Here is a 25,865-nt window from a genome sequence, read left to right as displayed (position 1 = left end):
CATCACCTTTCCACGTTTGGTAGATCCCAGGTCTACAGTTTCACTGAAGAGAGCTTGGCCTACTTATTTGTCACTGAGACCACTTCACAGTAAAGGAATTCTTAGCTCCTGATAACATGAGAAAAATCCAATGAGCCCAGCACATTTGCAGATGAGAACAGAGCGTGTAGCAGAGTTTTGAGGCTGCAGCTTTGTGTTAACAACTGGTGAAAAGCTTGACCTCCCAGTGACCTAGGTCAAACAAACCCCCACTCAAGAGCTCTCCTCTAACAGGCAAGAGGACCAAAAGAGGCCAGGGCTATAAAACGAGGTTATGGACATGCAAGCTGACTTTCTTAAAGATTTAGTCCACATGTCTGAGGGGAGACCTGGTGGCCAAGGGCTCGACCCTCCTCAGCTTTCCCTGTCTGTCTCGGTTTCCTTCGATGACAGTGGCCATGCGCAGGTGTCTCTCCCATCCCCTAGCAATATGATCTGGGATATGATTCAGAGTTGAATGAGTGGGCTGAGGGCCACTGATGGAAACATTTGATAGTGTGTAAAATGAAAGCCCTGGCAAGGAGGAGCTGAACAGGCTCCCATTGTTTGTCCCCACACTTGTTTTTATAGAGGTTCTCACAGGAACAAATAAATTGAAGTAAATAAAAGCAAAATAGCACTGTTGGTCATATCGTGGCCTCACACATGCTCGAACGTCAACTTGGGCAGGAAACTAGCAGAGGTCTGTTCCCTACCATTTACGTTGCATCTTTATCTCTCGGGGCATTGCTTGCCTGCAGAGTGCCTCAACCTCAACTTCCCAAGTAAAAGCTTCCTGTTGCTTTTAAATATAGTTTTCTTACAACAACAAGAAAAAAAAATGCATTAAGGAAGCCAACCTGGGGGGTCGGGTGAGATAGAAAAGAAGAAAACAGGTCTAGTATGTAGCTGTAAAGCATTGCTCAGAAGCCTGGAGCTGGCAACTCTGGGCTCATTAGTGGCCTTCTACAGAATACAGCTGTTGGAGCCATCCCATGCCTTCTCTTGAGGTCAGAGGTGAAGCAGGCCTGCGACATGTCCAGTGTTCCTCATATCTCCCTAGTGTTGTCTTCATGTCGCTGGGTTTTGGACCTTGTTTGTGGCTGGGCATTTCTGCCTTTTTCAATTGTGAGTCAAAAAACGTCTTTCATTACGTTAGCTCACTGTGAGGTCCTTTCATGTCACTATGTCTGAAAATAATAGTGTGCATCTCTTAGAAGGTACATCTTAGTCCACCTCAATGGGTAGGGCTTGCTCTGAGGCTTCCTACAGTTTGGGAGGAGAGTGGGGTGGTTTCCTCAGGCTTGAATATAAACAATATTGTTTATGCTGTTTCCATTTTCCTAACCCTCTGTTTGTGCAGGCCCTAAAACAAGGGGATCTGTTTTGAATTAAAAAAAAAAAATTAGTGTATGTTTTCAGAACCAATCTATCAAGTTAGGCCAAGGAATGCCATCAGAATCATGGTTGAGAGTTACCAAATTCTGGCTTTTAAAACTTACTTGACAGCCATTTAAACTGCTGGGTAGATAATCCAGGGCGTTTGGAACTTAGTATATCCCTTTTAATGCCATGATGGAAGTGGTTCACGTGGATCTGATTCTCCTGTGCATTGCCTGATATGCAAAAGGCTACCAGAGCCACAGTTTTCAAAGGAATTTCCATACTGCTAAGATGTGGACGGCATTGTGAAAGTGGAGTTTACTGTGGATATTTGATTACAAATCTTTCATAAATTGCTAGATGTACAGTGAATTAAGTATGAAAGGGGAAAAGCTGATTAAAACACAAAAGCAATGAGAATGTATGTGTGTGTGTTAATGCGTGTGAGGGAGAAAGGTCAAGAAGAGGGTGGCTTCAGGGGCACTCTAAGTGTGCACATGTGAGGAAGGCATTGAACAGTCTTTGTCCCATTAAAGCAGAGGAGACAGCCAGCTTGTCATGAATCCCTCACACTTTCAGTCTGTCTAACTGGCTTAGCCTGTGCAGACACAGTCACATGTGTTCTGTAGGTATCAGAGAACAACACATGCCTGCAGGTGGCTTGAGCACAGGAGCACAAGAAGCAGGTCTCCTTGGTAGGTTTCTCAAGTGGGACTGGGGTTGGATGCTGAGGTCTCAGTCCCTAGTCCAGCTTGGTTTCCCAAGTTCCTTGCAGCACACAGGTTGATGATTCACTAGGTGGCATTTTACTATCCTGCCCTGGAAAGCTGTCTCTTGGACAACTAAGCTACTAGACTGCTCCCACTCCTGCATGCAAGTCCTCAGCTGGTTCATTCAAGCACTCTCCACATGTTCCTGGAGATGCCTGGAACCCGGCCACTGAGAGTATCTTGGGAAACTGTAGATCTCATTTTGCTGTTATGGTGTTGCATGTAGGTGTTAGTGAAGTGTGACTAAAAGCTTGCCTCATTGCCTGAATTAAAATTGCATCTTAGTTGTACTGCTGAGTACACTGAGAGTCTCTTGCTACAACTTGACCCATGCCCATGCCCACAGACCACCCCTATCTTCATAAAGTAGAGTCAGAGGAAGTCAATACTGTGCCAGGTGGTCTTTAAACTTCGGGGTGCATTGAGGCCCTTGCAGGCAATGGCTGATGTAGCAGATGCACACATCAGTATATGACCCATGAAATGCAGACTAAGTTCTATAAGTCCAGTGGCCCTGCAAGAGCAACTGCTATCCTTTAACACTCTGATGTAGTCAGGATTGTTGGAAAGACGGATATTTCCTTTTCCATTATCTAATCTTGAAGGCATAAATTAGGACACAGTTTACCACTCAAGCCTCTGCTCTTCTGTAGAACTCTTCCAGCTATGGGATTAACATCTGGACAGTTCTGTTCCAAATTCTCACCCTCTAGCTTAGGGTCTTGTTGGCTTCCAAGCTGTGATGTTTGCATCTTCTTTTCCAGTTATGGGTTAGACCTCAAGCCACCTTAAGGACTGGGCACTTCCCATCTTGTTGCTCTTCTTGTGGTGGTTTTCTTAAGAACAATTCCTCTTTCATATCTATCTTCAAAAGATGATGTCGATTTTCTCTCACCACCATTTCAACATCAATAATAAAGTAAAGCAAGAGGTTATAATGACTTTTTATGGATCCTCTGGAGTCATTTAAACAAATACCCTTGCTTGTGTTATTTCTGCCATTACAAATAAGCAGGAACAAAATATTTATGACTGAATATAACTTTGCTGCCATACAGTCTGCTGTCATCATTCTCCATAATACAGCTGATAATACACAGAGCAGCTAAAATTACCAGTATTCTTCATTAAATGTAAAATGATCATTTTAACTTTGAGTGGACCATGCCATACTAAGTCAGGCAGACACACACACACACACACACACACACACACACACACACACAGAGAGAGAGAGAGAGAGAGAGAGAGAGAGAGAGAGAGAGAGAGAGTTTAGAAGTTCCTGGAAAGCACATTATCTTCAGCACGTGTAGGTGATGATGCCATAGGCTGCATGAAATACAGGTTTAACCAGGCGAGCGGCATACATTGGTGGTGAAAACAAATGGCAGACTGTAAGAAGTTCTCTCAAGAGTTCTTCTGCTCTTAGTCAGCTGAGTCAACCAAGCAATTCACTATTTCCTATGTGCAAACGAGGACTAAAGCAAGCTCCTGAAATATATGACCAAATTCTTGCTAACTTTTCTGATAATGAGCTCTGATTTTCATATATATATGTGTGTATATGTGTGTGTATGTGACAAATGGAACAAATGGGAGATAAGAAATTGTAAGTCTTTTCTGAAGAGAAAAAAGTCTTTAGAAGGCAATGGCACTTTCCCCTGGCCCCCATCACCTGCAAATAACTTTAAAGAATCTAAGAAAAATCTAAATAGGTTTGATTTCATTTGCGGTTCTTTCATCCAGCACTGACTGCTTGCCAGTGTCACGTCGTGAGGTATAGAGTGGGTGTGGTTGCACATAAACAGATCGTGGATAGAGTGTAATATCAGCACATGGAAATGAACACTGGAAGTGTGTTCCAGGCAAGGGACACTTCACAGCATGACATATATTGCCGAGTTTCCACGATCTTACTGTTGCTGGCTCTCACACCAGTATTTCAAATGAGCTAGTCCCTTCTCACCAGCAACTTTTTTACAGACCAAGGAAGAGAGTCTCAACAGAATTGAGGCACTTCAGAAAGATGTTGTAGGAAGTAGTAGCAGGCACATGACTTCGGTCCCAGCTGTGGCTTGGAGTTTAGACAAAGTTCACGTATTTGGAGAAGTGAGAGCATTGTAAGGATGAGCACCAGGGGCCCAATGTGGTGACATCACTCTTTGACTGCTTGGGAATTTGCCCTTGATTCATTGCCCACTTCCAAAACGCATGATCTGGAACCACCATCCCACATCCCAACACTCTGCTACCACAGAATATCCACAATCCTTTTCTAAACATAATGTATTATTATTTTAATAATAACAAGCAAGTACAGAAGAGAGGCTTTGAGTATGGCCTCTTTGAACAGCTTCATAATTTCATTTAAAACAGGAAGTTCACAAGAATGGGAAAAGTGGTCAGTGGGTAAAGCAGTGACCTGCATTGGATTCCCAGAATACACATAAAGGTAGACCGAAAGAGCTGACGCCACAAAGCTGCCGTCTGATCCTCACTTGCAACCTGTGGCATACGTAACTGCCCACTCTTGACATCATATACACCTATAATAATTTAAATTTTAAAATGAGAACAATCTCATTTTATCCTTTGAAAGTGTTTACACTCCTCTGGCTTCCCCTTATCTTCTTACTGCATGATTCTTAAAAATTGGATATTTTTAAATCAGCTCAGACTAGGATCTTTCAGCTTTAAAAGAAACATAGCCAGCTCTGGGCCAGCAGAAACCCACTATCCAACTTGCCAGTAACTTTCTGGGATCAGGCAACTCTTCCTTCATTGCCTGCATCACACAAGAGGAGACTTGAGGCAGCTGGTTGCAGAGATGCTGAACTTACAGGGCCTTTCTTCTCCTGCTTCTGAAAGAAAGAATTATTTGGATGAGAGTGAGGACCAAAGAGGATGGCTATATTTTCCACTCCTACCTTTGGTATCCAGTATGGAAATAATTCTCTCACAGACTACCTTGATTGGGACAGACTTGGCACAATTTACCAGTTTTAGGTTTCAGGTGAGAAGAAGGTAGGAGATGGTGAGGATTTGCAGGGACTTACTAGAACCCCAGCACCACAGAGCAGAAACACCCCCATATTAAGAGGAATGCAGCCTTGGAGTGCTTAACCTGGATATAGAACTTGGCCTCTGTACAGACAGCTGGGTGGTCCAAGACAGAGTGTCCAAAGGGTTTAGCAAGTTTGGGCCTGGCATTTTGGCATACCCCATCTGTTAGGTGGGGCCAGAAGCAAGGAATTCTAGGCCACAGGCCAACTCAGAAGTCAGACAGGCCTGGGGTTGGCATTATAAGGTCTGTTTGTGAGGACATGGCCATTGCTCACTCAGTCCTGCTGAAAGGGGGCTAGGGGAGGGGCCAGGAACAGACCTTTTCCCAGCTGAGGTAGTGTTCGGGTCACAGGTAGGTCCCTAATTGGGATTGAAGCTGAGCTTTCTGTACCTTCTTGCTCCAGATAGATTTCAGTTGGTGTCTTTTGACATCACTGCTGAAAGCCTCCTGTCACCTTCACAGCTTTGGGCTGTGCTGAACATAGTTTCCATGGGGACCACCACTGTCTCTTGGTGTGGGACACACATGTGCTTCTGCTCTAGGCTGGTGTTTCAAGAGTTAGCTAGCTAGCTTGTTTGTGTTTCTGTATTCCTTTGTCCAGGGGTGGGGAGATGTGTCGTCTTGTGACACAAAAATATTGAGAAAAACTAAAACAAAACAGAAAACCCCTAAGTTTCCTTTGACCTTCCCTTCTGCCCCTATTTCCCTCTTCTCGTGCTCGCCAGCCTGCCGTGTCTGCGCGGTGAGAGCTTCTAATATCAAAGAGCCAGAGCGCCTCAGATGAGGAAATACAGCTGCTGATTTTCTCATCAGCGCATGTTCAGATTTCTGGTGTAGAGAGATCCTTGACGATGCTCTAGAATAAGACCGGAAAGCTCAGGTACAGACACATGATTATTTCAACAGTGGCTTCTCCGGGGCCCCTCGACTAGCAAGAGTGTGGGCTTTAGCTGCAGAGGTTCCCTTCTCCACTTCCACCTCAAATATGGAGGGTTTTTGTCTGTTTTTAAAATAGGATGTTCTCCTTGCAGCTCAGAGGTAAGGTGGGGCAAATTCTTCCAAGGTTTTTCGTTGCAGCTTTACAAAGCACTAAAGCTGGTAGCTTCCCATTCTTGTGAGCTTCCTGGATTGGTGGACACTTACAATTCGTCTTCTTTGTTTCAAGGCTTTCACACAGAGCCCTGCTTACTTCCTCCGACTCAGGTGCACAAATGCACCTCCCTGTGTGTCTTCCTTCTCTGTGGAGAAAATCAGATAAGACTGGGGGTGGGGGTGGGGGAAGTTTGCAAGGCTGTGTTGGGCTGTAGCAATGAATGAGGAAGGGCTGTTGACACCCTTCAAGAGTTTCTAGAGGTCAGGGAAAGGCCTGGGTTGACGTTTATCTTATCTAAGGAGGTTAAAAGGGAAGGGTGGTGCTGGAATGATTAGGACGTTAGCCGGTGTCCGACCTGAGTTCAAATCTACAAAGGCCTGTATTCCTTATCTGTGGCCTGTTCCCAGAGTAAAATAGGACTGTTCCCAGAGGCTCCCTGACGGTTTCTGGTCTCTGTACAGCCAGAGTCTGCAGTTAACGGGCTATTTCTGCCAGCTACTGAGACACTTAGTAAATCACAATGCCAGAATAACTCAATCTTGATTTTGATTTTTGTCTTTTGGTGTTGGTTTTAGGAGTGGGGGTTTTCCTCTGAAGCACATTCTGACTTCACACTCAAGTAGGTTCTCTTGCCTCAGCCTGAGCACAGGGACTGTAGCTATGATAGCACATGCCGGGCTTTAAGGACTTCTCTTTTTAAAAGGATGCTTTTTGTAGTTATTGTTTCTAATCATGAACAAATGAATTTTAACTTCTAAAATTTTCACAAGTATTATTTTATCTAAGATCAGTGCCACACCTGGTATCAGATATCAAGTGAGTGTTCTGGGACCAGTCCCTTTCAGCCTTTCTGTCAATTCTGACTACCAAGAACTACTTTTCCTACAAGTTCTCCACAGGACACACCTTTCTGCTGGAGAATTTTTTTACATGACACAGTAGTGGAATATTTATTGCCAATAATCACATAAGAAATTTGTTCCAAGGCAATTCTTTGGTATACATATAATTTTACCATTTCGTTAAAGATGAAAGCAAATTTGCATAGTCATGAAATGGACAAGACTGGTTGGTGTTTGGCTCAGTGGAAGGGAGATGGCCCAGAATGTTTTGGCTGTAGGTTCAATCTCCAAGTGGATGCACTTGGTTAGTCTTACATTAAGAGTGAAGTTACAGCAGGGATCAGAGTCTTCAACAGTTTTCAGAGCTGATTGATATTATTACTTTATAACCATCAATGCTGAGAACACTGCTTTATATAGATACGTAAGATAAGGTAGCAGAAGATTAGGGCCATTTCAGAAATGTCCCTGACTGATAGAAATTCTGTCCTAACCCCAAGTGATGTTGTAGAAATCTTTATTTTTATTTTTATAGTTGTGTGTGTAGTAGGCAAGTCTGTAAAGATCAAAAGACAACTTTGCAGAGTTGACTCCCTCCCACCGAGTGGATTCTGAGATGAGGCTCCAGTCCGCAGGCTTGCTGGCCACTGCACTTAGCACTGAGCCATCTGGCAGGTCCTCAGTTCATCATTTTTTTTTTTCTTTTCCAAATGGAAATCAAGTTAGCAACTCAAGCAGCAGTTTTTAAAATGAAACACAATGTAATCCAGAGATAGCTAATCTGATGCATGTTGAGCATTGATGACAAGAAAAATACTACATTTTGTTTTCCAAAATTAATATTATATTTCTAAAAGAGCAGAGCACTTCATGTGTGCATGTGTGTACATGTATGTGCACGTGTGTGTGAGCATGTTTGTGTGCTTGTGCATGAGTGCATGTGCATGTGTATGAGTGTGTGCATGTGTGTGCATGTGTGTGTGTGTGTGGTGAAAACCTTGCAGGTTTTAACAGCAATCTTGAGAGTGGTTTAGGCTTCGTTCTTTGTGAGTTTTCTTTTTACTAAATGTTTTTGTTGGCTGTCCAAACCAAGGCTGCGGTGAAGTTTCACGATGCACCATGGTCAAGTGCTCCTACAAGCACCTGCGACTCATTGGACATTGAGTTTTAATAAAGTTTTAATTATTTTATGTTTGGAAATTTTTTACTATAATACACACACACACACACACACACACACACAGAACAAGCTTTAAATTCAGTCACATGATCTCATAGGGTCATGACCCACCATTTAAGAAACTATCATCTGGATGAGGGTGAAAAGCCATTTTCTTATAGTGTATCTCATTTTTCTATCTTAAAGAGAACTCTGTCCATGTTAATCAAACAAACCCTCTGTTTCACAACAGGACAACTTACACATTAACCTGTCTCATGAGGGACCTAAGAGCCTGTTCTGTGTTCTCCTTTATATGTGTGTTTTCCCTTTCTGTAGCTTCTGTTATCCATACTCCAAAAAATATTAGGTGGAAAGGTCCAGAAATAAACAGTTGATAATTATGAAGCAAATTTTATTGCAATCTACTGATTATAGATGTTTAATTTCATGATTAGTCGTTGTTAATCCTGTCTGGTGTCTACTGTACAAGTTGAGCTTTATTTTAAGGATGTGTGAAGAGGAGAGAACAGTGCACACACACAGAGGCCTCAGGAGCTCCTGGCTTCTTGCAGCTGCTGGTTTGTTAAAGGAGCCTATGGGGATTAGGGAATCCTGAAAACTTCTCTCCCCATTATCACTGTGCCCAGCAGCTGCCTGGTTTTGTGATGGGCTGTTTAGGCAGCATGGCTACTTATTTTTCTCTGAAGCATGCTTACTTAAAAAGCACACTTCAGGGTTCCTTAAGAAAAGGGGCAGGGGTGGGAGGGGGACAGGAAAAGAAAAAAAAAAAGAAAGAAAGGAAAGGAAGCATGAAGTGATAAGAGAGCAGAGTAGATGTTTTGGAGATTTAGCTCCTAGGAATGTGAGTGGAGAGAGGTGACAAAGGCAGCAAAAAGTTTTAGAAGAAAGATTTAAACTGGTGTGCCTTGCTCAAAGAGGAAAATACAGAAGCACTCACTCAATGAGCTAAGCTTTGCCTGACAGGTAACACAGCAAACATCTTTCAGCATTTCTCCCATGTGGCCAGCAAGCCTAAGCTTCAACTACTAGGTTTCCTGATTCCAGAGGGGTAGAAGAGAGGCTTGAGGCGGCACCCACCTTCCCTACTTAGCCTCACAATCTGATTTGAAAAGCTAAACTACTCTCTCTTTTTAAAAAAATTTTTTTATTAGGTATTTTCCTCATTTACATTTCAAATGCTATCCCAAAGTCCCCCATACCCTCCCCGCCCCACTCCCCTACCCACCCACTCCCGCTTCGTGGCCCTGGCGTTTCCCTGTACTGGGGCGTATAAAGTTTGCAAGACCAATGGGCCTCTCTTCCCAGTGATGGCCAACTAGGCCATCTTCCTCTACATATGAAGCTAGAGACACCGAGCTCTGGGGGGGGGGGTACTGGTTAGTTCATAATGTTGTTCCACCTATAGGGTTAACTAAACTACTCTCTTATGATACCTGCAAAGTAAGAGTAAGGCAGGGTACCAGGCATGAAGCCATAGGGCTTTAATAGCGATGACATTGAAGCTGCTTTCTTCCACAAGTGACTCAGTTCACCTCTGGGATGCTCTGACTCAGAACCAGTTGGTTCAGGAATGTTCTTCCTTACACCAAGTGGCCAGACCAGTTCTCGTGTTTCTCTTGAGGGAGATACACATATGCACTCCACATGTTTCTGGCTCTACTTGTCCAGACGGTAAGATTCTTCTTAATAGACTCACACCCATGGACAGGCAGGGCCATTGTTATGGGCCTGAGGGTAACATACGGAACGCACTGAATCCCTGTCTACAGCTAATGAAATCGAAGATACCTTCTCAAACAAGAAAGTTGGAGTGTCTGGTTTTCTGTAAAAGCTCCTTTTATCTTTACTGTGTCCACTAAAGTTGCCCATGTGCACAGTGTGCTTCTTCTGAAAGGCAAGCACTTGTGCCTAATTAACTGAGTCACTAGTGTGAGTGCCACTACAAGTCCACAAAAGAGCTAGAGCCTCCAAAAGAAAACAAGCTCAGGCACTGTGATAGATGCACACTGGGCTCAGGCACTGTGAAGGATGCACACAGGGCTCAGGCACTGTGACAGATGCACACTGGGCTCAGGCACTGTGATAGATGCACACTGGGCTCAGGCACTGTGATAGATGCACACAGGGCTCAGGCACTGTGATAGATGCACACTGGGCTCAGGCACTGTGATAGATGCACACTAGGCTCAGGCACTGTGATAGATGCACACTCGGCTCAGGCACTGTGATAGATGCACACTGGGCTCAGGCACTGTGATAGATGCACACTTGGAATTCGCTGCTTCCAAAACGGTGGAATTTCTTAGGTGGTTTTACAAGAAGAGTCATAAGGATTTTATCATTCATTTAACCTTCTTCTCAGCCATTTCTTCTTCCTCAATTATATTTAATGTACTTAGTATTTCCTAATTCTTCTTTAAATACCAGCTGCTTCATTTTTTCAGGTCTTTGTCCCAATTGACTCTAAAATAATGTAAGTAACTGGACAGAGTGGAGTCTCTTCCCTCCCTGTCCATCCTGAGCCTCTTGCTCTGAGATCTCTCTGTGTGTGTGTGTGTGTGATTCCTGTGCCTTTATTCTTTGGGTTCCATCTTTACACAGCTGTGGTCCTATTTGCCCACTGCTGACGTCTTCCCTCATACCTTCTGACCACTGAGAACAGAATGAAAAGCATCCAGGGGTGCCTTGAGGGTGGATGTCCAGGAAGCTAAGGAGTCAGAGGATGGAGTTGCAACACATTGCCATGCTATGTAGGGAAGAAAGGGTACCCTGGAGAAAAGCCCCTACAGAATACAGACCCGCCACCTGACTTCTCCATGTCACTCAAGAACGATGTGGCCCACATACACTTTTTAAAATGTTATAACTTCTAGAGATGTTTTTGGTGAAAACATTTTAAGACTGTAATACATTCTGTCACTTATGAATATAACAAGTATTTTAATATGATCTGAAGCCAGTAGACACATGAGTTATAGTCCTGTGGTGTGAGTTTCTTTTTATGAAGCCCCTGCAGCATATAGAGGGCTAATTGTCACTATGCTGACATTCCCCCATGTTACTGCTTCTTTAGTTCTTACACTTTTGTCTTGTTATCAGGTTATACTTTGGGACCTGGAGTTGGAGGAGCAAGCCTTTAAGACGCCTCTCTGCAGCGAGCATAGCTCCTCTGGTTCTGTTCTAATGTAGTCCTTCACAGACTTACTTGTGTAGAAATCACTAGTGCTGGGCTCCGGCTCATCCTCTAAGATGTTGGTTTGTTTGGTCTTCAGCTGTGTAAGGAATGGGGGTGTTGGAAAACTAAACAAAACAAAACAAAACAAACAAACAAACAAACAATAAACAAAACCCACTCTCTTGTCATTTTCTAGGCAGCCAACCTGAAAAATCTTTGCTTCCATTTTAAATTTTGGAAACTGGCTTTTACCTTACTTTCCAAGTGTATTCTATATACTTTAGAGAAAGAAGTTCTATCCTACCTATGAAAGGTATGCACACACACACACACACACACACACACACACACATACACACATGCACACACCACAAATGCACACTCTGATAAACACTATGTGTGTGTGTGTGTGTGTGCATGTATTATGTACGTATTATAACCATTGCTTGCCTGTCTGTAAGAGCGCATGTATGACATTTTCCCCCTTTAAAGATATTTGTTATGGTTGCATAGAGCCTTTTCGACATTCATTAGCACAGGTTGACTCACTTCTTGTGAAACCATTTCAAAAAAATAGTGTGCGTTACTAGAATATGTTTATGCAGCTGCCAATGCCTTGGTTCTTGGTATCCTCCTTGTATGGCTGCTTCTGAACATGCATTCATAGATTTCCCTTCACATTTACAAGTGTGTTTGACTGGAGGTCTTTTCATTTTGTTCTGCTGTTAGAGTCAATATACAAAGGACTTTCTATAGTGTTTAGTTGTAAAAAGAAAATACTAAATAGATAAAAAAAATAAGTAAAAATCTATTTTTCTTTATAGTCATCATTGCTATTTGTCCTGTGTGTAAACAAATAATTTGATGCAGCTCCCCTAAAGAGAGAATAAAGTTAAAATACCATATTTGGTTTCTTAAAACGAAAAAAATATTCTTGCTTAAAAGAACCAAATACAGTGATTCAAGGGAGTGGGGTGGGAGGAGCACTGAAAAGCTGCTTGATTTCTAAGTTTATGTTACATCTGTCCATAGTTCCTTACTTCAGTGAACACTAACCCATATAAATATTTGTTATTCTGACTTAATCTTGGGTAAAAGTTCAGTACAAATGTGAGCTCATAATTGGACAGTGCTTGCATCTGTCCTGTAGGGGCTCTACAAAATTGTGTTTAATTGCACCAAATGCACTTTAAGGGTTTGGAATGTTTTTGTGTCTGTGTGTTTCACCAAAGTTCATAAACATTTTCATCCTGGGTCTTAGTTGGTTTCTCTCCACATTTCCCACCCCATTACATTTTATACATTATTTGTGTTGACAGTAGAGAGTCATGAAGTGATAGATGCTTAATTGAATGTGTTATCTATGCCAAAGAAATAATTCCAAATTTATTTCCACATGCTGGCAATCCTCAACATAAAATCACCCAAATTAAGACTGACCTATATATACACAGGGATATTCTCGGGCTCATATTTTCACTGTGTTACGCCCACAGGATCATTCACAGCGATGACAATGGATCCATATAAACTTGGCATGTTCAGAAGTACAGCTCCCTAATGATGGTCAGGAGTAAAGGCCAGAGGGGGAAGTAGATTTAGAGTATGTGTATGGGTTGGGGATGAGTTCTGATGATCAGCTTTGAAATGCACTGTGCTCTTCCGTGAGATTAGTATAGATCGACTCTAAAAAACCATCTTTCCCAACATGAGCTATATATTTTAAAACTCTTACTTACTTTAATTCAAATTCCATATTTAATGAGTCAGATTGACTTGCGCTCACACATCTTATTTTATTTTTGGCCTTTGAGAGGAGAGTTCATATAGCTTGGGCTACTCTAGGCTTCATGATGGAGCCAAGGATGACCTTGCTCTTCTGAGCCTTTGCCTCCACTTTTCAAATGCTGGGATTACTGGCCTGTCCTATCATCCCAGCAAGAAATATAATTTTAAAATGCATAATATTTACAATTATTCCTCTCACATCTGAATCGGACTTCTGAATGCAGTCTACTGACACTCCGATTGGCTCCACAAGAATGCAAGGGTGAATACTTGGGCTGATTGGAGATGAGGCAAGTTCTGAGCATGTGTAACCAGAAGCAGAAGAGCCTCAGGCGTTGGGGCATTTAGGCATTCCAGGGACAGGGTGCCAGGCAGTGGAACTGAGGCACAGAGAGGAAGATGCTAGGGGCAATGGAATGTTTTACTTTTGTCAGTTTACAGAAATGCAAAAGGAAATGAACGTCCTCCTCTGGCTGGCACTGTTGGCTTCCTGCAACCTGAGCTCACAGGCCACGCAGAGTTGGCCTTACTTAACGCTGGGCTGCCTTTGGATCTAACAACAGTCTTAACTTGCATCTCTGAGGAGATGAGGCCTAGTTAGCAATCAATTCCTGTTAGCATGCCGCGTGCCTCGGTTGCATTCCATCTGAGTGGACTTATTGCTTTTATAAGGTTTTACAACTCCTCGTCCTTCGTGTTTCTGTATAGGCATGCACATGTCACAGCAGGCATGTGGTGGTCAGAGGACAACTTCTAGGAGTCAGTTCTGTGGACAGTGGAACTGTTAGCTTTGGCAGTCAGAGAATTCACTCACTGAACCGTTTCTCCAACCCCACCCTGCATTCTTCAGCCTTAGTTTGGAATTGTGTGTGTGTGTGTGGGGGGGGGAGGGGTGCAGGGTATGTGAAATGAACTAGCAAGAGTCAGTGGAGTGAAGCTTTATTTGATGGAATTTGTGTACTAGTCTGGTTCTAATAACTGCTGGCCCTAACAGCTTCACAGATGTACCCTGGCAGGTCAGGATTCCCAGAACCCTAGGGATCAATCCACAAGGATAGAGCTCCTGTTCCTCCAACTGTCCAGGATCATTGGTTCTATTGTTCCAGTGAGTTCTATGGCTGGGTTGTGCTGCATGAGGCCTCTGGGCCTGCTCTTCCTGTCCTATAGTCCGGAATGCTTCCGTCTGTCCTCTGTCTTTACTTTTGCCTGCTCTTCAGATTCTTCTGCAAGTGCCCTCTAGCCTAGGCCAGATCTTACTTCAGACACTCATGGAATTGTATTGCTGTGTGATTAAGTCCACGGGTTTGCAACTCTACATTTATCATTGTGATTATGTTGCTTAGCTTCTGTGCCCTCCGATTGGAATGCTTAATGGAAACCAAAATTCTTTCTCATGGTGTCCATAGCTTGTGTAACGATTCGAGTATGAACTATGCCCGGTTTTGCTTAGCTTCAAGGGCGGGATGAGCTGGGGCTTGTTCAGAGTGGTGTGGCTGAGATGCGTTGTTTGCCGTTTGTGCTCTGCACGGACATGGTACTCAGGCCACAGTGTCCTTTGGTTAAATGTGGCGATGGGGGGCTGGTGAGGTGGCTCAGTGGGTAAGAGTACCCGACTGCTCTTCCAAAGGTCCAGAGTTCAAATCCCAGCAACCACATGGTGGCTCACAACCATCCGTAACGAGATCTGACTCCCTCTTCTGGAGTGTCTGAAGACAACTGCAGTGTACTTACATATAATAAATAAATAAATCTTTAAAAAAATGTGGCGATGGTAGTAAGAGCTGTCGGGAATGATGGCTTTATCAACAGTGAGATCACTTTTGAATGGGAAAATGAAGGCAGCACATCAGAGCAGGAGGTGTTTTCTTCAAGTGCTGAATCATTGTCTTCTCTTAACTTTCTGTAGCTGTCATGAGACTGCTAACGGGTAGACTAACACTGAAGTCTGTCCACAGTGGTTAACCACTAACACATTCTTGTCACCATTCAGCACACTTAAATTCACCTAGCAAGCCAACATCTCATGACCAATTTTAGGAGAGCCAAACTTCAGCAACATTCAGAGCTGTTTCTGAGTACCAGGAATATGTGTATTTAGAAGAGATTTAATCTTTGTTTCCTGGCTGCTTTGCTTTGCATCTCACCATGTAACCCTAGCTGGGCTTGAGCGCTTTGCTTTCCTGCCTCCATTTCCAGGTGCTGTAATTACAGCACGTGCCAGTAGGCTGGCTGGAGAGTGGACCCTCGTTCCTGTCTCCTCTCATTCTTCTTGGTGTGTCTGTATCACATACCAGTTGTGAAGACCATGCTGGACTTTGGCTCTGGGATAGCAAATGTCTACAACTAACTCCTTATCTTGGTTTTCACGAGAATCAGCTCAAACTTTTCAAGAAAGCTGTGGGTGGTAGAACCTCCTTTGTTTCACTATTTCTCCTTGACCAATGGAGAATTTCTTTAAACTAAGAACAAGAATACATTAAATAACTGAGTTAAAGCAGAATTATAGAAGGGAAGACCAGAAATTAACAGAATCCTAATTAAAATTAAGCATACAATTAATCATTGGTTTTGATCATTAACTGTAATATTAGCTTCTGATTAGAAGATAACTAAAGCATGTTGTTTCTATTTAAAACATTAGCTGGCATGGTGGTACAGAATTTTAATTCTAGCACTCAGAAGGCAGAAACAGGAGGGTCTCTGTAAGTTCGAGGCCAGAATGGTCTAAATAGCAAGTTTCAGGACAGCCAAGACAACATCTGTAAACAGAACAATGACAATAACAAAAATACTAAGACTTGGGGCTTTGGGACGTGCTTTTATATTTCTGCTGAAAATTCTTCCCTAGGTCACCTGAGAGCGGACATGCCTTTTGTCTCTGCTACAGTCCCAAGAACTGAGTCCTCAGATAGCCCACTGCTGAGATCGTGCTGAGGCAGGTCCTCAGATAGCCCACTGCTGAAATAGTGTGGAGGCAGGTGTATAGAACGCTGGGGGAAACAATGCTGTCATTTCTAGGAAAAGCTAAGAAAATCCAGAGTCCCAAGGAGTTTAGATTTATAACAGATGTTTAAAATGTGAGTCTGGAGTCTAAGCCCAGGACCAAGCTGTCTCCTGAAGACAACTGAACTCTTTGCTACTGAAAAACTAAGAAATGAATAAAGTAGAGACTATTCCACTAGAAAAATAAAAAGCAAGAGGAAGCAAATAGCCTTTGCTTTATCTTTTAATGCTGAACTCAGGCAAACTATACCAACCGCAAAATTCTTTAGTTAGGTAAGACAATATAAGGGACAATTGCAGGAAGCCCTGGCCTGCTTCTGAAGGGCACAGCAAGCATTCCTGAGCATCTGATACTGTGACTGCTAGGCTGTTTGCCCAAGAGTAGCTCCTGATTCTGAGAACACTTTCTAATTCTGGAGAATGCATATCTTTTATGCTTTCTGTGTTATCAGATTTCACAAGTGAGGATTTTTTCCAAGCATTTTACTCATATACCTCTTGAAAAGAAAAGTAACAGGTGGAAATTGAAGTTAGGCTTTCTCTGCAGTGGAAAAAAATATATTTACCATTCACAAAAACACTTTATTCTCTTTGATTTTGATGGCACTGGGTTAGAAACAGACATAGGTATGACTTGGGCCCTGCTGTAATGAACTCAAGAGAACATCTCTAGAAGTTGATTGTCTTAGAAGAGTATGAAGTATTGTCAGGTAGAAAATAGATGTGTGAGAGAGAGAGAGAGAGAGAGAGAGAGAGAGAGAGAGAGAGAGAGAGGGAAGGGAAGGGAAGGGGAAGGAGAGAGAGAGAAACAGAAACTACCCAGGTTTGAGTTGTTGCATGGAAGTGACAATGAGTGAATAAGTCAGCCAGAGTCCAGAAAATGTTTCATATATGAGACAGCAGTTGAGCACTGTCTTAAAGGTCACCAAGAGACTTGCCACATTACTGAGGAGAGGAAAAGAAGCCCATTGTGGGGGAAGAACTAGCCCAAGAAGCCTCAAAGAACTGAGAGTTGCCAAGTGCAGAGAGCTTCCACAGGCTCAGGACCAGATATGTGGAAGGTACCCTAGCACATTGAGTCTTGGCAAAATCTTTGCTGAAAACCCACTTGGGAAAGTCTGTCACAATCCCCAGTGCCAGGCTAAAAGTTACGACCTCCATTCTAAGGTCAAAGGGGGACTGTGGAAGTCCTGGAAGTGCCAGGGTGTCATGATCAGATACGTACTTGAGGAAAATAATTCTGGCTGCTCTTGTGCACTGGAGATGGAGACTGTACAACTCCTGGGGATCTCTGAAGTATTTAGCAAATTCTTGAGAAAGGGGTGTCTGTAAACCTTGCTAGTTATCCTCTTAACATAACACGGGAGCCTTATTCTACTTGACTTTTGGGAAATGACTTTTGGGATCTAGAGGAGTGGGATTGGGCTGCGTTCTTCACATTTTCTAACACTCCTAGGCATTGGGCATGCTGAGACCCCTGCAAAGAAACCCAACTTTCCACATGTCAAAAATAGGATGACCATGAACTATGGAGTCTCCACACAAAACTGTAAATGAAAATGTTCTCGAATCTACGATTGTCTGATAACTTCCAGCATAACAAGGGTGTCCCAACCTTATGCTTGCATTTGCCCCAGCAGTCAGTTGAAAGTTCAGTTCACTTCCTTAATTAGTTTTGCCTCTATGACCCAGAGGCCCTGGGACATACATCCACTTTATTTTTACCTGCTAGCCCACTGACAGGCAGAGTTCCCATCAGTTGTGATGTAAATCTTAGGCTTTTTAAAAGGGTTTTGTTTTTTGCCTCCCTACTGATGTATTTTGAGGAATAGCAGCTCTGGGAGAAAGGAAGGAGATAGTTTAAGGGGGAGGGGGGCAGAGCTTGGACCTGCCTATAGAGGAATCCCCACTGACCTGGTCAGTCTGACCTATTGAATGGTATGAATACAATAAATGCTGTTTTATCCTGCCTTGAAAGGCAGGAGATAGCACAGTCTAAATGCCTAGGCATGCTTAAATAGGCGACATGGGATGTTTGAGTTGAGTGTGTTTGAAATCTGAGCTCTCTGGCAGCCTGGGAGTTGCCACAGGTCACCTGCCTTGTTCCACAGGGACAGGCCCAGGTTTCACTAGAGACTGTCCAGAGCGGAATTGTAATACAAATTCCTTTCTTTGTTGGTTGGTCTCATTCAATAGACCACGGCCTATAAAATTTTGTGAAAACAATTCTTAAATATTATTTGAAAGGGCAAATGGCCTATGCTGAAAGGTTTGACAGTTTGACATATAGTGCATGGTTTTGATAGGTTGGAAACTGGAAAGTGTGGCCAAGTGTCTCCCCCTGCTTGTTAGAAGCTTGGTGTTGGTAGACTAGTATCTTTTTGTGGTGCGGAGTGCTTTTGCTTCTTGCAATCTGGCAATGCGTCTGCTTCAGTGATCTTAAATCCTTTTAGACTAATTTGTGAGAGAGCAGAAAAAATCGCTGGCATCCTAGAATCCAGTGTCCAGAAGCACAGAGCCAGGTACCGCCAATTAATCATAGCAAGGCAGACTCCTCTAGAGATCTCTGATAGCATCAGAGTCTGTGCCCAGAGAGTCACGTAGGTGAGGAAAAGAAAGGAATGTGAGTGGCCTGGTCTGCTCTCATCAGAACCTGGGAAGTTGCAGGGAGTAGATTTCTGCATTAGAATATTACATACATGCAGCAGTGTGCACGCAGGCAGCCATTGCTGCCTCTGCATAGCCAAAGGCCATTTGCAGGAGCCTCTGGCCCCTCAGTCACTGGCCTACTAGTTAATTGCCACACGGACTTCATGACACATGGGCAGATAATATGACATTTTCGGTTTCTGTCACTAGCAAACGCCACAACGTTGCTTGCACAGTTGCTAAGAAGCTGTCAGAAACCATTAGCAGTTGGCTAAAGTCGCCCTGTGGCATTTCCTCATAGCATCAGCAAAACGAGCATAAATCACCCACTGGAGCCCACTGCTACCCTAATGAGGCCGTAAGCTTGTTTATGGAGTAGCATCATTTTTATGATTATTTCCACCTTTTCAGTTTGCCTTCATTTGGCGGCAGGAGAAGTCAGCACCAGGAATGAAGTCACTGCTGACATTTTACAAATGGGCTTCAGAGCTTCTGCCTGCTGCCGTGTGGTTGGCCGTGGTTCTCCAAGTTTGTGTAGTGATCTTAAAAATCAAAAAAATAAATAATAAATAATAAAAAAAAGGAAATAAATCCTCCCGAGACCACATCGAGGTGACTGTATCAAATTTCGGAGTGAATTGAAATGCTAAAGGTACAATTGACCATTTAGACTCTCCTCTGAGGTCGAGACGCTGTGAGATCAATTTTCAATTTTAGAAAGTGGAAGAGGTTAAACAATTTATTAAAATCTATGAAAGTGTTTGCTTTTAGAGCCCTCTGTTTTATTATGCTCTTCTCTGCCCCCATCTTCTCCATTTCCCTAACCGTGTTGGGAAGGAGCAAGGTTTATTGTTTTAGGCTTTCTGAACATGCAGCAGTATTTACACTGGATTGAAAGCATTTGCTTCCAATGAAAATCTTGTCTTAGATTACAACCCAGCAGTGTAATTTCCCTCCCAGATGGGAGTAAAGTAGCTGTATTTGCCTAAAAACAGTAGGAAGAACAAACTGTGCAGTAAGCCGGGGCTGTTTTTGGCTTGAGCTAATGATGTAACAGAAACCTTTTATTCAAGAGAGGTCACTGCCAGGGACTGAAGGGGTGATCTGGCTTCTGCCTGAAAGGCCTCTCCATTGTATCTCCATAAGTCTTCACTTAAAAATCCCGTTCTTAATGCTTCTGCTTTCATACAGCAGAAATAAACAGGAAAGGTTCTGGGGACTGTTACACGTGGAATGCAGAAAGCCTCCCTCTCCTAATGGAGTATATAATTCAGGTGCCCTCAAGGCGTGCTTTCAGGAATTCTTTTGCCCGAGGTAATGGGAAGCTAAGGCTGCTTTAAGGCCTTGATTATCTATTAATGCACAAAGCTGGAAAAAAGTCATCTCCACTGGATTACGGTAGATATTTCCATAAATTATCAATGAATCCTCTTCTAGGCAGGCACTAGACATTGCTTGCTAAATTAATCTGAAGGGGTTTGAGATGGATAAAAAAGGCTATTTTTGTGAAGGTGGAGACCTATCACGGAGAGGTGGGGAAAACAGTATTGGTAAGTTAGATGCTTTTCATTTTTAATCGCTGAGCGAGTCTTATGTTTCTCTTCCTGGGCCACCTTCTGCATATCGAAGGTGGATTAGCTATTGCAAATGTAACTGCTGTGGAGCTGTTTTCTCTTTTCATGTTTCTTTAATGAATTGTTGTTTTATGTGGTGAATGGCTTCTCCGTAGAAGAAGCTTCGTTAAATACTGGACTTTCAAAGAATTTATTAGGCAAACCCAAGGGGATTGCTTATAACACTTGGTTATGCAAATAAAGGGCAGGCAGCATTGACTTAGGTGTATGGGTGTCTGGTCCATCAAGGAATCCAACATGAGCATATCCAGCCATGCGACACTGAAAATCTGGACTTTCTCCTTTAGTTGGATGGCCTGATGGCTTTGGTGTTGGGGTCTTCGTGATCTTTTCTAGAGAGAACTCGGTCTATGAGCCCAGGAAACCTTCATGACTTATATAGATATTAAATGCACTAAACTTATTATAGATGTTTTATAAAAGTTTACATTACAAGAAGCTCTGCCAAAACTCATGGTGGTGTAGCTCTACTAACAGTCAAAATGTTGGAATCCATCTGCTCCCGACTAGAAGGAGTTTATCTCTGGACACATAAAGACAAGTGAAAGCCAGCAGGGGTCACTTTTCACATGTCACAAGGGTGGGGCATGAGTTTCCTGATACAAGAGTTGTGAACAATTGAAGGTCTGCCACGTAACTGCTATAGGTTACTAGAATGAATGAAATCCAACTAGCAACCCTTGTTGCACTGAGGACTTAGAGTAGCAACAAGTGATGGAAGAAGTGAAGCCATGGACGAAACTCTAATGGGAGTACCAATAGGTAGTAGCCATCAGGGAAGTGAACTAGCAAAGTGTCCAGTTCTTAGGACCATAGGTTCCCAATGACTTTACTGGGATGAGTGTGCCCTGGGGTGTGGTTGCTACCACACGTTGAAGCCTGACTATTATAGCTTTTCATTCTGGGCCCAGATCAATCAGTCCATTTCTAAAACTTACAGACAGAGCAGGGGGCCTCAGGTAGCTCCCTGATAAGATGTGTCAGAGCACAGCTGCTGATCAGGACAGTGGGTTTAGTCCACTGGCATTTGTCCTTTGACTTTGGTGCACCAAAGATCAAAAATAGGTATTTCTAATGTAGATCTTGAGATATATATTATATGGGTAACTTTTTTCTCATCTTATCATATATGGCATTATTAAAGTAATACTGTATTATCATTTTACTGAGTTACAGAGATCAAGTATTTCCTAAAATAAGCAACTCAAGTGTTTATAACAAATACCAGTAGAAAAATTGGATCCTTTAGGAATATGTTACCAGGTGACCTCTCAGTGAGTGATCCTTGAAGAAAAAAAATGTAGAAACTGCCCAGGTTATTAGTGAGATGCACTTCTAACATTACTTTATTTTACTTCAATTGCAATTATTTTGTAATTAAAAACTATGTCAGGGGGTTTCCCTTACTGAATTTGATGCTCTTGCGACACTAAGCAAAATTATACCTCTCCTTTGAAGCATTCCATGACAAATTGCTTATGTGATGGATTGCCTGCAGTTTCCCATCCTGCTCCCACCCCCACCAGTCTGAAGATAGATCACCTGTGGCAGCAGTTGCTGTATTAAATGCATCTTCTGACCAGTTGACGTCAGTGACTTTATATGGAGTTCAAATACTCAGACAGAGACCCCCACTAACCATGTCACCACACTGAACTCCCCAGTAGAGGTATTACATATACTGAAATAATTACCATGGCAACAAAGCCACTCAAGAGATGGATATTTCCCTCCAGTCCTTTTGCCTTTATTACTGATCTTTGAAAGACTTTTTATATATATATATATAGGCATGATTATTTTTGAGCTGAGACCTTGTTCTTTTCTCTTTGTCTTGGAATTTTAAAAAAAGTACCAAAGAAACTACTAACCGTTTAACTGATCTTTTGGTTTTGTTTGTATCCAAAGGCATTCTATTTGAATAAAGCATGTTAAGGTAGCATCAGTCAAAATTTGATTCACTATATTTGCAGGTGATGGCTTGGACAACAGTGTAGCTTCCCCCAGCACAGGTGACGATGATGACCCTGATAAGGACAAAAAGCGTCACAAAAAGCGTGGCATCTTTCCCAAAGTAGCCACCAATATCATGAGGGCGTGGCTGTTCCAGCATCTAACAGTAAGTGGATTCTAAATGACATATGTAAACTAAATATGGACAATGAACCAGTTTTGATAGAGGAAAAAAAAAAAAAAAAAAACGATCCCTCTGCGCTTCCTACATCACTGTGTTCCCCATTTTTAACCAAGGGTTAGCACTTATTTTCTAGACCCATACCCTAAAAATCAGGAGCTTCGTTTGAAGTTCCCTATTGTAATTGTGTTAATTTTCAAAAGTTATAAGGCTCGGGAGCCCATGTGTACTTGTGGTTTTATGAATGTATGTTAATGTCATTGCTTTTCCAAGTGACTCTGAAGTGCTTCCAGCTAGTTACTAAACTTTCTAGAAGGAGAGTAAAACCCTTCCTAGAGATGGTAACTGGAGTGAGCACTGCCTAGTGCATGACCCCCAAAGCCAACTATAATGTTTGGATGGAAGATGGTCATATAATTTGCTGTACAGTGGCTTGAATAGACCCTTTCATTACAACAGTTATGCGGTGAGTCACCCCAGTGAGAGTTGTCCCTGCAGTTAGAGCTGTAAAGGAAAACAGCAATACACAGGCAACTCTTCCTGTGCAGTCCCCTGGGACTTTTCTAGCAGAGCAGCAGTTTATATTGTCTGTTTGAGTACTGCTCCTTTCACTGCAGGAATTCTAGAGATGTGAGAAACTAGAGACTTGGGGCTTTATGCCAACGGGGGATTTCTTTAGTTTGCTGATTGTTCTGAATGAATTTCATGCTCAAAATATTTATAATCACAATCTTTTGGTGGCTATATTGTAAGTGTATGGGGGCTTTTTAGCATTTTAGAAAGAAGCCAAACTAAAAATCTACGGATAAAATAATATTCTAAAATTGAGTTAAAATTGTTGACCAGGACATTTTCAATATTACAGATGGAGGTTAAAATAGGGGTATGTAGATGAATAGAAGCTTAAAAATTGTGACTTTGGCTTCAATAGACGTACTATTTTAAACTTGGATTGCTTTTCTTAAAGGCTTTTCTCCCTAAATGTGAAAGCCCATAGCCTGGTGACTCGCACTCGCTTGCCGAGTTTTCCAACCACATTCTTCAAGAGTTGTTCTAGTTTAAAGGAACATACTCAGTGGTATATGAAAGCAACATTAATTTTGCTGCTCTGGATAGGGGCTGTACCTCCAATGACACTCAAGGATATAAATTAATCCACCTTCTCCAGCCCTGATGAATGAAATAAAAACTGAGAGCAGCTGCAAAAAACCAAAAACAACAGTTTTCTCTTCTTCCCATAGTGATTCGAAACATGGTCTAAACCAGTGCTTCTCAGCCTTTTAAATGCTGTGACCTTTAATACAGTTCCTCGTGTCGTGGGTGACCCCCAACCATAAACTTATTTTTGTTGCTGCTTCATAACTGTCATTTGCTACTGTTAGGAATTGTACTCTATTATATATATGTATATATAATATATATGTATCCTGTGCATATATATATATATATATATACATATATACATATATATATATATATACACATACAGGATATCTGACCCACAGGTTGAGAGCCTTTGGTCTAGGCAGTGTTGACCATTTTTAAGTAAAGTTCATGAGATGGTTAGCACTGGAAACTACTGGTTTAAGACACCATGACTTTGACAATGTATTTGTTTTCCTTGAAAGGACCCTGATTTTGTTACTTGTCTAAAATTTGTTGCATATAGGTGAATGTTTTGTAGTCTGCCTTATGTAACTTTCCAATGATGAGTATCAACCATGGCTGAACTAGAGAAGGAAGACCGGTGGTACCCAGGGCAGATGATAAAAGCATCATTTACAGAAGAGGTGACAGTCAGTCTGGGTGCTCATGCTGGGATGCTGTGAGTTTGTCTGAGAGCCAACTGGCTGATGGTTGAGTCAAATCTGCAGTAAGAGTCAAATCAGGATGGCCCTGAACTTACACCAAGCTATTGCTATTTCCTGTCTTAACAGAAAGAAGAAATAGATCTCGGCTCCCTTCTCAGCCTGAGATGGAGGTTCGGGGTGACTTGACTCTGAGATGTCCCTGAATAAAATGTAGTCAAATATTGGTTAGGACAAAATCAGAGAGATAAGAGCAAGCTATCTTACTCATCTGCCAAGTTTCCCAGGTTGTATCCCTGTGAAGAACCATTCAGAGATCAATACCATCTAAAAGAAAGAAAAATCAGACACCAAGTCCTTTCTAGTGGAATGATTTTTACCTATAGCATAATGCTTCTGTGAACTGTGTATTACTGGGACAATTGTAATGGAAATTACCCACGAGCTGATTTGTGGAGGCCTGGCTGGTTGCCCTCCGTCACTCACTCGTGTGGATCACTGCCCTGGAAGAGCAGTCCTCCCTCCAGGCTTCTTGGGCTTTCTATGAATGTCTGTGGAAGTTGCCTTGCAGTTTCTATTGGGGACTTGTGTTCCCTGACCCACCCCAGCATCTTCTGCTCATAAAGAGCTCTGGGCGATGAGAACGGCTTCCAAGAAGTCAGTTCCTCTGGTCACAGTTTTGAAAGTAGAGCTATAGGGCATGGGATGCTTTCAGCCACCTACTTTCTCCAAGGAGAATCCACCCCACCTCCTGTAACAGAAAGAGCAAGTGGATTTCTATTTTCAAGGAATTCCCCCCATTTTTTCCCGATACTTACAGAGAGAATGTCTGGGGCACTTAGGCAGGATTACAGTCAGGAGCTGATTCCAATAAATTCTATGGAAAAAGCAATAGATTTGAAGAGTGTTACGGAGTGTCCTAGCTGCTAATACTGACCCTATGGTAACTTCACTTCATGTCCTAGTAGCTCTCTAGGGACACATACTTTTTCCTTGAGAAAACTGTCACAGATCATAAAACTATTGCATTATTTCTATGTGATTACTGTGGTTTGTCTGGAAACTACATTATAAAATATTGCTTCACATAAAAGACCAATCAAAACTCTGATTAATTAGAAATAGTCATATCCATTTATTTGTAAATTATAAATAAATTTTTCTTAAATACCAAAAGGTGTATTCTTAAAGCTGGAACACCTTGTAGAAAGTAAGTTGCTAGTTCTTTCTTCTTTCTTTCTTTCTTTCTTTCTTTCTTTCTTTCTTTCTTTCTTTCTTTCTTCCTTTCTTCCTTTCTTCCTTTCTTCCTTTCTTCCTTTCT

The 25,865-nt window shown here is 42.3% G+C and overlaps 1 protein-coding gene across 3 annotated transcripts in view; it reads left to right on the top strand.

Annotated features, from left to right (window-relative positions):
* Meis1 (Meis homeobox 1) overlaps nt 1-25,865 on the top strand; it is a 140,517-nt gene that overhangs the window by 56,423 nt on the left and 58,229 nt on the right. For all 3 annotated transcript variants that reach the window (XM_029483190.1, XM_021175667.2, XM_021175665.2), the window contains one exon: nt 22,576-22,721. In XM_029483190.1, coding sequence (XP_029339050.1) covers nt 22,576-22,721 — 146 coding nt within the window. The remainder of the gene's footprint in view (nt 1-22,575; nt 22,722-25,865) is intronic.

This window comes from Mus caroli, chromosome 11 (assembly GCF_900094665.2).
Source record: "Mus caroli chromosome 11, CAROLI_EIJ_v1.1, whole genome shotgun sequence".
NCBI classification, from domain to species: domain Eukaryota; kingdom Metazoa; phylum Chordata; class Mammalia; order Rodentia; family Muridae; genus Mus; species Mus caroli.
This window is presented reverse-complemented; position numbering and strand designations above follow the sequence as displayed.